Source organism: Fragaria vesca, linkage group LG2 (assembly GCF_000184155.1).
Source record: "Fragaria vesca subsp. vesca linkage group LG2, FraVesHawaii_1.0, whole genome shotgun sequence".
In the NCBI taxonomy this organism is placed as follows: Eukaryota; Viridiplantae; Streptophyta; class Magnoliopsida; order Rosales; family Rosaceae; genus Fragaria; species Fragaria vesca.
The window spans coordinates 22,221,545-22,233,907 of NC_020492.1; the positions used below are offsets into that span (position 1 = coordinate 22,221,545).

A 12,363-nucleotide genomic window follows, 5' to 3' on the forward strand; every position below is an offset into this window, starting at 1 on the left:
AAGGGAAAAATCCTCTTCCAACAAAATACTTAACTAACAGCTGAGCCTGATTGTAAAATCTAGAAATGCTAGCTAGTCCGTCATAATCGTAACCACGCAATAGAATTAGCTAAACTTGAACAAGAGAAGGGAATTTATATTACATTATTACAAACAAACTGATCGAGTGATCGATCATGAACATGAACAATTGAAAGGAACTTTTATTACAAATTAAGTAGACACGAATTCTACTAGTGCCCTAATCAGTTCCTACGTACAAATTAAGCACTTGCACTCTAGAAAATCTCACACACAACGTCCGATGTTTGATTACTACAAAGCAGGTACACAAACTACTAGAAATTAACAAAATATGTCACACACAATATGGGACATTTCAGTTGAGTGATTATTGAATATCTGTTTCCTCATCCCCGCCCTCTGTGCCTGGCCTTGGAGTAGGATTAATGCGGCAACGACGATTTGATGATGTTCCTCTTGAGGTAGAACGTTCCACCTCTACCAGATGGCTGGAACTGTTGTAATTACCCTGTATCTTGTACAAGGAGAATACACTTTTCAAATCCTTAGCAGTTAGAACAAAACCGTCTACTTCTGAGAGACATTTTACATTTTCGGTCAAGATAGGAAGGTCTGCATAAGAGACATCGGACATGTCGGGTGGTGATGCCCAACTCAGAAGTTGTTCAACTCCATATGCATCACCGTTCTCGAGAGAGCCGCTGATTGTTGAGCGGAAAGGTATATTTGCTCTTTCAACTTGATGAGCAGTTGTAGTAGTAGTAGTAGCAGTAGCAGCACTAGTCGGGTAGATCAACATAATACCTTCCATAATAAAGAGCATGCTATCAAGTGGTTCTCCCATTCTAAAAGCAATGGTTTTCGAAGAGTAGGTCACTGGCTTGAGATAGTGGCAGATCAGTCTCAATCCTCTTTCATCCATAATTTCGAGCCTTGGTACCTATACACGTTATATAGTGGCATTTTAAAACTTTATATTGCAGCAATGCAGCACACTAATTGATATATTTTGATCATTAATTATGGAAGCAAAAAATTTATTTGTTAGAATTTAGAAAACCCTAAGTGGCCGGAACCAGTCGAGGAACATACTTTCTTTAGCATACTCATGCAGACAGACGGTTTGAGATCTTTTACGGCATTCCAGGGAATAAGCGTGAACAGGTTATGTAGTTCAGCATTTTGGTCCTCTTTCAAGTTTTTTGTTATCTTTTTCATGATCTGTATCCTCAACTTCTCAGCGTCTTTGCCCAATTTCTCAGGGAGACCATTTTTGTCCATCCATTCTTGTAGTTCTTGCTCTTTCATTTGCACCTTATCAGTTGCCACATTCTTTTCCTCCGAGGATTGCATACACAGCTGTTGATCATCGACACTATGAGTTTATGACCAATAATTAAACTTATTACCCTCAAGATTTGAAGGTGGTTTGCTTCTTAAACTTATGATTATAGATGAAAGTTAGAGATCGAAAGTCGGTACCAACCTGCATATTTCCAATGAGAAAAGCAAATAGCACCAGGCCCATACCAGAAACAAGAATTGCAAAGCAATTTTCCCAAATGAAATCACTTGTAGCAATGTTTGTACCAAAGTTACTGCAATAAATTTAACAGATGGAATTATGGGAACAAGCAGAATATGTGAGATGCATAATCTTCTTCAAGTTTTCTGTTATTATCTGGAAATTAAAAAGGTAAAAAAAGAGAACCAATTGGCCTCACCTCAGATTTTTAAGTCCCCACCACACAAAGTAAAATAACTTATCACGGAATCTTGTACGTCCTGTGTAGCCGGCCGTAATCGTCTCCAGAAATGATCCATACGGGAATGAATCATCTCCCGTTGAATTATGGCAAATTGTATCAATAATTTCATGATAGCTTTGAGATAGAGGAGGGTCATCACATTGAAAACTGACTTGTCCTCCAAGGGTCATGTGCCAACATACTGCCTGGATTTGAACAGTACTAAAGTACCAAAAGGCTCCAACTACCTAAAATATTCAACAAAGAGTACGTTAGTTGTTGATGCAGTAGAAGAAGCCTAGCTAAATGAAAATACAAATGGATCCAATACAAATACAGAAGGATGAGATAATTTGTGTATATAATTTTAACTTACATGACTTGAGAGGATGTACATAAAAAAATAAAATGCAGCTTTGAACCACACGCTACTGTTCTTTCTAAGCACCTCAGATGAAGTAAAGATCCGATACATTCTTGGAGCATATTGCGCCAGAAGCAAGTAATTCAAAGTCATTTTGTTCTCTGAAAATCCGTAATTGGGAGCATAAAAGAGAGCTAATATTAGCACCTGCATAGGCAAAACAAACAGCAAGAGTTAGAAATCCTCCATTTATCATTGCACCAAGAAAAAGATTAATTACAGTTACATACGTGTGGAATCGGAAGAATAGCTAAAATGTCACTTAGGAATGAGCTCCATGATAACTTCTTAGCTATTGCCTTGGCTCGTCCAAACCAGTTGAAGAGTACTTTTGAGTTGTCTTTCTGTACCGTCCTGCGCTTGGACTCAGAGGCCACTGCTTTCGCAGCATCACAAAGGTTATATACGATATGAAAGAGGAATGTGAAATCTGTGAGTGATCGTGTAACGAGGACTACGGTCCTCAGCCTTTTGTCTGCTCCGAGGCACATATTATTGCGATCAATGAATGCAATGTAGAAAAACAAAGGATCTATTGAGACTGCAGTCATACATGCAATCACAGATATCTTATTCCAGAATGAAACTGAAAGCAACATTCTTTCACATTTCTTCTTTGTTGCATTTACTATTCCGGTTGACACGTTAGCATGTTCGACAGCATCATCGATATCTGGGCGAGAGCTGATAAAAGAAAAAAAAAAAAAATTAACTGTTTTAAGAAATGGAATCCAGAAGAAAAAAAAAATAAGAGCTAGCTGATATACTAACAAAAATAATGAACTTTCAAGTTAGATAGGTCTAGTTCCATACACAAACTTTCTTTGTTGAGAAGCAAGCAAGAATTGATGTTTTTAGAGTGCACACACAGAATTAGGAAATATGGGAAAAGAAGTGGAGATGCTCTAACTAGGTTGAATTGGCATTGGCTGCAGTAAATAGCGATGAATTGATGAATTAAAGGAAACGATAACGGATCCATATATAGAAGCTAATTAACCTCATTTCGATGTGGTTTGCGTCCTCCTTTGAGTGATTCATGATATGTATGCCTATATCCCAAAAACTGAGTAGCCAAACAAGATTCTCAGATCAGAGTTACCAGAAATTTTTGAACTATGATCGTGAAAACTGCAGAAGATCAATAAAGAGGCAGGTTAACGCTACGTATCATTAGTTAGTATAATTTGGGCTAACCTTTCAAACAAGTTCCAGAAAGAACTGTATACATGTAAAAATAAAAACAAAGAAGAAAAAATGTGCTGTGAAGTGCAATTTTCTTCGTTGAGAATACTTACTTCAGCAAACTAAGCATGCATGGATTGGTATGGAACACAGTATTCGTCGAATTCAATTTATACTTGAGAATGCAGTGGCTCGTGGCACTATTCAATAATAATATAATCCTTTGGTAAGCCAGCTAGTAATGATTATATAATCAGGGGATCGATATAAAAAGAATACTAGGAGGACCTAAGTAGTTAGGCGAATATGTAGATATAACTATATTAGCAATAAGCCCACGACGTTCGTTGTGCATGTTTTAAAAATACCTTTAATTCGACCTTGTCATTCTTAAGTCTCTTCCTACGTTCTAACCGTATGAAAAGTATGACTCAATTAGAACCCTTTGGAATCTCATCATAATAAAATGTGAGGAGTCATTATTCGGTTATAAGAAATGGTACTACACGCACTAATGATCAGACATTTTGTACTAAAACCTCATACCTGATCTTCTCTTATAAGAGGAGGAGTATCCACATTATTAGACCTTTATGTTTGAGACCCTTTAGCCATTTCCTCATAACACTAACTTCTAAGTTCTAAGTACCAACCATCTAAATTACTGGCCGCTAATGTAAAACAAGAATGGAAGACCCCTAGCTGCGTAGCATCAAATTCAAGATCAACTATTGTGTTCTTGTTGCAGATGCTTTAGCTTTAACTCATCATTGAAGTTGTCAACGGAATCCCTAGAGATAGAGAAGGGGCTGAAGGAGTGACAACCGGCAGCCAAGCAATATATGTCGGCCAACGAAGTCGAGGATGAACGATGTGCTGCGTGCATTTTTTTTTTTTTTTCTCGTTTTGGACATAGGGTAAAACTGGAAAACGAAAACAAAATATTGATTGCCGAGTATACCAAACAAAATATTTGGTATAGCTTCGCTTTTTAAAAAATAAGAACTTTCAGATTTAATGATGTTTGGTAACTAATTAAGTAAAAACAACATTTTTGAAAAATATAAATCACTAGCAGCAACTTTTAGAATGACCCTCAAGGTTGATTTTAGAAGCTTCTGTCATTAAAAACACTAAAAAATAATATATTTTGTCTCGACAAGTACTTTTAAAACTAATATTTTACCAAATACAAAACTAATATTTGAAGCTCGAACTCTTAGCCATCTGAAACAAAAACGTAGGCCTGATTTGGTACAGCTTCGCTTTTAAATTAAAAAAAAAAATCAGCTTTTATCTTAACTTCTAGATTTATTGTGTTTGGTAAATTAAATAAAAACAACTTCTTTTTCAAAATTACAGGTTAGTGGAAGCAGATTTTAGAAGCAGCCTTAAGGTTGCTTTTAGAAGCTGTTGTCGATAAAAACACTAAAAAATAATATTTTATGTCTTGACAACAGTTTTAAAAGTAATATTTACCAAATATAAAACTGTTTTAATTCACAACTGATTATATTTACAATACAACAGAGGCAATTTTTATAATAAGTTACAACAATCTCAAACTAGCCCGTAACCATCATATTTTTCATCATTGTGTGAGATTATCTTCTCTAGTGTGGTTTACATTAAGCCAATGGGTTCGCTATCCTATATTATGGCTCAAATGAAATTATGAACTTCTACATAGATTGTGTTATATGAATCAAGTGAAACTATACAACTAGCGCTTTCAACCATTGTATAACAAATGACATAAAAGTTACTAACCAAATAAAAATTACGTAATATATACATCTTTGAGAGATTGTACGTACTAAACAATTAAACAATTAAGGATATGATCTTATAAATAAGGAAAATTTGCTATGCTATCCACTTGCTATCTATCATTATGGATTTTAGATTTATGCCTTTCGTCACCTCGTCGATAAAACAATAAGGAAAAAGTCTCTTTTTCACAATTTGAAGATGATCTCATGGAGCTAGCTCTATGTTTTCTCTCTTATTTGTGCAAACTAAGTGATCGTCTTCAAGACCCTGTTGAAGAGGAAAATATCTCATATTAGAAAAGTAACAAATAAAATTTAATTTATAAATGAGTAAATAATACGTAATTGTACCAAGACATTTTGTAATTAAAACGCAATACCTTAAAAGTGGTTAAGCTGAGACAATATTAGTACAATGGTAGACCATCGGCCACACTTGTTGTTGTTTAACATACCTTAGGAGCGGGATGTAGGGAGACGAAAGAGTGATTGATGCAACTGAAGAAAACGTGATTCAAAATGAGGGTTTCAGATTTGGGATGTATACAGTGGCAGCAATATGATTTAATAAAAAAAAACTACAGCTTATTAGTCATTTGATAATGAAAATTCAGATTAGGCCTAATACTACTATTGGTTTTGAGCCTAAGGCTCATGTCTAATTTTTATAAAACTTATTGGAAGTGAACTTTTTGTGTTTATATCTTTGTTGCTATGTCATTTTCCCATAAAACTATACGGGTTTATTCTTTAAACAAATGGTACATTCACATTCTCGATCGTCACACACTTGCATATCATAATATATAACATATTTACTTAAAAATGACATCCTAAATAATTAGAAACTGTAAGCGGCCCCTGGAGTTGTTCACATTAAACAGCCAACGAGATCGCAAACACAAGTTACAAAATTACATGTATGTTTTTGATAGCTAGCTGCTGATTGAATATAACATATAGGGCAATAACTTTCGCGTTCCAAAACAATTTATCTTGTAGCTAGCTTGGTGACAACTTAAGTGAGTTCATGTAGGAGCAGACGTTGTACTTAAAAATTGACTATATATTGAGTCATCCAAAATGGAACAAGACCGACTTTGGTCTAATTAGCCGTCTTCAGACCAATCAATAGTACTAAGAATCTATGACGTTCTTTTTTTTAGAATAGTACTAAGAATCTATGACGTTCTTAACTACCGGCTGATGGTGAAATTTACATTTCATATTCTATGTCCACGCAAAATATTAAAGTACGTTCCTATAGAAAAAATTAAAAATTATACGAAGACTTGCCTGGTTTATTAAAAGACTTATAGTCTGATTTTTTTATGACAAGAAAAAAAAAATAAGGATGCTGCCTTTAAGAAAAAAAGGAAAAATAAAATAAAATTGATGCTGCTGGACATTGAATGATTGATGTCTATTTACTTGACTAGAATAGCTGCCCGTGTTTTGTCTGTTTATATATTTGAAAAATGAGAGATAAATGAAGATAAGAAGATGACATTTAGCAGCAAAGAACATATATTACAATGAAGCCGGAGTCATTCAGTTTAAAATAATAAAACTCCAATTGTTAGTAGTAGAAAGTAGATAGCATAGTGTGGAGCATGATCAAAAAGTTAACTCTAGTTTTGATTATACAAAATGCTTTATTGTTAGCCAAAAATGCAATCATAGCTCTACATGTTCACAACTTACATAAGTTGAACAAAAGTTGTATATACATAGTGAGGTTCACATTTAGTTAATCTTCTACTTTTGATTTTGGTTCTTGCTTGTTGAGGATGATATTGGTTCGTTGATTTCTCTATTATATCAAATTGAATAATTATTAACATGTAGATTAGAGAAAACGGCACTAATAGATAGATGTGAATAAGTACTAATATAGATGTGATTGTTATCAAGTTTTGTGGACAAACTTTGGTTTTGGTTCTTCTTTGGGTTTTGGTTCTTGCTTGTTGAGGATGATATTAGTTCGTTGATTTCTCTATCACATCAAATTGAATAATTATTAACATGTAGATTAGAGAAAACGGCACTAATAGATAGATGTGAATAAGTACTAATATAGATGTGATTATTATCAAGTTTTGTGGACAAACGGAGATTTCTATGCAGAGTTTATGGAAGTTTCAGGAGAGCGAGAGAGAACAATGAGATCGACTATGCAAGTTTCAAGAGACCCTAAATCAAAACATCAACCCAAAGTTAGAGCACCTAATATGGAAGCCTAATGAGAGGTCATGACCAAACAAAACATTCAAACAAACTTAAATGAACTCACATGAATTTGCAATGTGTTGTCAAACTTTCATAGAATCGCATATGAATACCCAAACTTATACACCAAACCATAAAATTTAAAACAGAATTGAACAAAAATCTCAAAAATGATACTGGACTTTGTCAACTTTATCTTCAATGAGAGAGTCAATAGCTGATTCAAGAAGGCATTAACTATCCTTATAGAGATATTGTTGTCTCACAAATTCCTACATATCAAAATACACAATCAAAATCCAAAAAAAAAAAAAAAAAAAAACTAAAATAATAAAAATAAAAGATGTAAAAGAAGATGTAAGATTACATTTAATCATTTTTAGACAAACTCAACCTAGCATGAACAATATCAATAGACCATGATAAATCTCTCAGATCGGTTACCTTAAAAAATATAATTTTTCTGTTAATAGTACCCCTCATGACAATGCAATCAATTTAAACACTAACTTCCTATTAGGATTTGGGAGGATATATTTCCTCATAAATCCATTCATAACTCTAAAAAAGAGCATGTTACAATTATACACAGACGCATTCAAAGAGAAACAAAAGAAAGTGTAAATGAAGAAGAGCAGGACCAAGAGAGAAACAATAAAATACCATTAATTAAAAAAAACAATAAGAAGGAAAGCTAAATCATGCTTCTAATTCAATTCACGTAGGATATACCAAGTGTATAAAAGCACTGATATTAACATTCAAATTGAGAAGTGATACCTTGTGATGGTCTGCTGAAAGCTTCAGGTTTAGCAAACCTAACTAAACCCATCAAATTTCAGAACCCTAACAATGAAGAAGTGAGAAATCATAGCCAAAGTAAATCAGAGGCAACAGAGAGAAAGGAAGAGTCTTACCCAAACCCAGAATAGTTCACAAATTATTAAAGAGCATTCATATGCACTATTTTTCCAGAAGCTTAAAGATGCACTCTTCTTCTAGAAGTTTTGTCAGATATGACAAAATTAAGTAATGCGTCTGTCCGATCTCAGAACCCAGGCAACCAAGCAAGAATCAAAATTCAAGATTGCAAAAGTTAAGTCAAATCCGGCCAGATAAGAATTTGCAAGCCAAACCTTTTGTTATGCGCCTTCGACTCAACTTGCGTTCGCGAGAGTTTGATGGAGAGTGAGAGTTCGACAAAGCAGAGATATCAATCCCAATGAGGAGAGAGATCGATTCTAGTTGCAGTATGAGGAGAGTAAATCTTGAGGGAGATAAATAGAGAGTAAGAGCGAGAAAGATCTAGAGATTTTTATTATTTTTTTCTTTCCAATGAAGGATCTAGAGTTTGTGAGAGAGCGAGAGATAACTATAGACGCAGCTTAATTATAAAAAATAAAAATAAAAAGTCTTCGCACTGTTCACAGGAATAGTGCTTAGTGAACAGTGATGATGTCAGCATAACAAACATTGATGACGTTAGCACAACAAATATATCTAAGTTAAATTAAACTAGATAAAGTTGCCCACGCGATGCTGCGGGGAAGGTTATCTGTTTTGTAAGTATGCAGTAAAAATTGAGATATTACTGGTTTCGCATAACATGTGTATAAAAATATAATAAGAATTATACTTGAGGGAGAACCAGAGAGACAAAGTTCCTTCCATTTTATGAAGCTCAGAAGATTAGGTAATGTAGACTCACATCTAAGTGCATACATTTAATTCGGATTCATTCATCATGTTAAAACTACGAAAGATGCATTGTTTTTTTTATATGAGAAATTCGTCCGAATGGTATATAAACTTTGGTATATCAAGTTTTGACAATATCAGAACGGTATTTCATGTTTCCATCTCGACCTAAGATTGATATATATATATATACACACACACACACACACACACACACATCCATTAAGATGACCAATTTACCCTGACGTTTTTTTTTATTGGTTTTTTTATTTATTTATTTTTATATTCAATAAATATTAGAAGAGGTTTTGAAATTTGATGATTTAGGTTGACATTTATAAACTTGAAGAAACTTGAAGAAGATTGAAGAGGGGAAACATACATAAGTTCAATCTTTGTTGTTTGTTGTTCCCGTTGACATTAGGGTTGATTGAGATGATTGAGATAAATCTTGAATGTGTCAATAGCAAGTCGGTGCGAACTCTGTGACTGACTTCAAACTCGGCGCGTAGTTAGGGCCACCACTCATCGGCTTCTCCTATCAAAATTATAAGCCCAAAATGAATCAACCTCTGTAATCCAAGAAGATTAATTCCAGGCCTGGGCCTAACAAGCTATAACTACCCGGCCCAAACCAAAAACGAGCATGAACATTTCAGTAATTCAGTGATGAGCTCAGTGCCTCAGTCAAGGAGGCTCTGCAAAACCGGAGCAAACAAAATCCGGAAATGAAAGGCGAACAAACCCTATCGGAGCTCCACCACGCAAACCGGGGCTCCGGTACCAGACGAACCCGTTCCCAGGTAGCGCCAGACTGGACCGAAACAGATTCACTGATCCTGGTGAACGAGGTCGCCGCCGTCGAAGCCGATTGCCGGAAAGAGTTCTCGTCGTTCCAGAAATGGAAGGTCATCGCGCAAAACTGCACCGCTCTGGGAGTCCCTCGGTCGCTGGACCAGTACCGCCGCAAGTGGGAGGCCCTCCTCCACCAGTACAAGATCATCGACCACTGGAATTCGCAGTCGGCGGCTTCGTACTGGGCTATGGAGAGCGATCGGCGGAAGCAGTTCGGGCTTCCCCGGAGTTTTGATCACGAGGTTTTCAAGGCCATCGGAGGTTATGAGAAGGTGCAGGAGAATCAGTCGGATACGGAGGTGGATAGTGAGCCGGAGGCGGAGGCTGACGTGGCGGATGATGATGAAGGAGCTGTGGAACCAGGTAGGGTTTGTTTTATTCTTAAACGGCGTCGTTTTGGTGTTGTGACTTGTGAGAATTATGTCATTGTCAATTTGTGTTGTGGAACCAGCAATGAGTGATCTGTTTTGTTCTGCATGTTGGTTTATTATGCAATTTGAGTGACAGATATGGCTTAATTCCGATGAAGTTATGACAATGCGGTTAAGTTTTTGGTGAAAAAATGTATTAGGTCAGTGTGTTCATATGTATATGACAGTGTGTGCATTTCAGACATGAGAACTTGAGAATTTTTACTTGAATTGGGAGGTTTAGATTAAGCCTTCTTTGTACAATATGATCTTATATCGGGCAATGAAAAACTTACTCTTGTTATTTGATAGAAATTTGTCTTTATGTTTGTCAAAATTTAGAGCACCAAATGATAGTATTGTAAGAAACCCTGATTGTGAATAGAACTGGTAAGTTTGCAGATGGTGTTTTGTTAGTGGATAATAAGCCATGGAACAGAAATTGATACATTAATCTGAGAGGAAGAATGTTGTTATGCTGCTTATGCGTTAATGTTAGAAATGGAACGATATGTACATCCACTTACTAGTTCATTCTTCTATACAAATTAAAATTGATTGTTCTATGCCAAGTGTGCATACCATCTGTGGATTCTATATACTCATGGGAGATGCTGGGAAGTGTTTAGGTGGTTGAATTGGATAGTGAAACTGCTGCTGTTTTTTACTTATGGCTTGGTGAATTAGTTGTAATTAGATATTAACTTGTGTTGTATTCATGCTTGAAGCCTTAAAAGTGTAATAACCAGCTTGTTGGTCTTATGATTATCATGTATTATTAGACTCCAAGAGGAGGAGGCGACAGTCAACACAGCAGAAATGCAAACCAATTCAAAATCCAGTGAGGAGGTCTATGGTTAAAAGGCCTATACAAAAACCTCGTCAGACTCATGCAGCAGAAAAGCCAGTACAAAAGGCTTGTCAAGCGCAAGTGGAAGAAAAGACTGCACAAAAGAATCGTCAAATGCGTGTAGAAGAAAAGACTATAGAAAAGCCTGTTCAAACCCACGTGACGGAAAAGCCTGGAGAAAAGCCTCGCGAGACCCATGTAGAAGAAAAGCCTCACCAAACCCATGAGGAAGAAGAACCTGTTGAAAAGGCTCGCCAAACTCATGCACAAGAGAAGCCTGTAAAAAAGCCTTGCCAAACTCATGTGGAAGGAGATCCTTTAAAAAATCCTCCCAAAACCCTTGCAGAAGAAAATGTAGTAGGTAAGTCTTGCCAGACCCATGCTGAAGAAAAGCATGTGGAAAGCTGCCTAGAAGCAATTCCTATGGAGAATTTGGCTGAAGAAAAGCTTCACCAAACCCATGCTGAAGAAAAGCATATGGAAAGCTGCCTAGAAGCAATTCCTATGGAGAATTTGGCCGAAGAAAAGCTTCACCAAACCCATGAAGAAGTAAAGCCTGTGGGAAGCTGCTTAGATGCAACCCCTACGAAGAAGCTGGCAGAAGAACTGCCTCAGAAAAGCTGTTTGAAGAAAAAAATAAGACCTTAGAAGAACAGCCTGGGGGAGGTTGCTCAGAAGAACTCCCCATGAAGAGCATGGCATCAAAAAAGACTCTGAAAAGCGGTCTGAAGAGGAAGCAACAAAATGCTCAAATGGAAGAGAAGATAATGAACATTAAAGAACAGGAGCAAATGATGGCTATGAAACTGCAGTGGAGTGCAGAACTCATCCGTGCTATTGTTACTGAGAATGCTGACAATCAGGCTGCTGATGAGACGAGCACCAAGGACCTCCGAGCTGATTTAGTTAGACGTCAAGGGGACCAGGTTATCGCATGCCTGGCAGATATTGTGAAGACTCTTAACCAGGTTCATCATCTTGTTCAGGAACGTAAATAGTCTTTCTTTATCTCTTCTTTCATCCTTTCTTTTTCCGGGTTAACTGAATGTGAATATTTTAATGGTTTTGATATCAAAATTGATCGTATAAATGCTAATTTAACATCGGTTGTAGCTTTTTTGTGGTAGCGAGTGTGACTATGTCATCCTAGTAAAAGAAGGTTAATATG

The 12,363-nt window shown here is 36.1% G+C and overlaps 3 protein-coding genes across 3 annotated transcripts in view; 1 reads left to right on the forward strand and 2 right to left on the reverse strand.

Moving 5' to 3' along the window:
* The window catches only part of LOC101312889 (group 2 truncated hemoglobin YjbI-like), a 771,661-nt gene that overhangs the window by 108,052 nt on the left and 651,246 nt on the right, over positions 1-12,363 (reverse strand). The gene's annotated exons all lie outside the window — the stretch shown is intronic.
* On the reverse strand, positions 392-3,201 carry LOC101309615 (cyclic nucleotide-gated ion channel 1-like). Its single transcript, XM_004292821.1, has 7 exons — positions 3,197-3,201; positions 2,427-2,880; positions 2,221-2,343; positions 1,749-2,020; positions 1,511-1,622; positions 1,117-1,383; positions 392-964 (listed from the first exon to the last, which is right to left on the reverse strand). The coding sequence occupies exons 1-7, from the start codon at positions 3,199-3,201 to the stop codon at positions 392-394; spliced, it is 1,806 nt and encodes a 601-aa protein (XP_004292869.1).
* LOC101309909 lies at positions 9,797-11,843 on the forward strand. Its single transcript, XM_004292822.1, has 2 exons — positions 9,797-10,298; positions 11,128-11,843. Exons 1-2 carry the CDS (start codon positions 9,809-9,811, stop codon positions 11,841-11,843), a joined length of 1,206 nt encoding a protein of 401 aa, XP_004292870.1. The 5' UTR covers positions 9,797-9,808.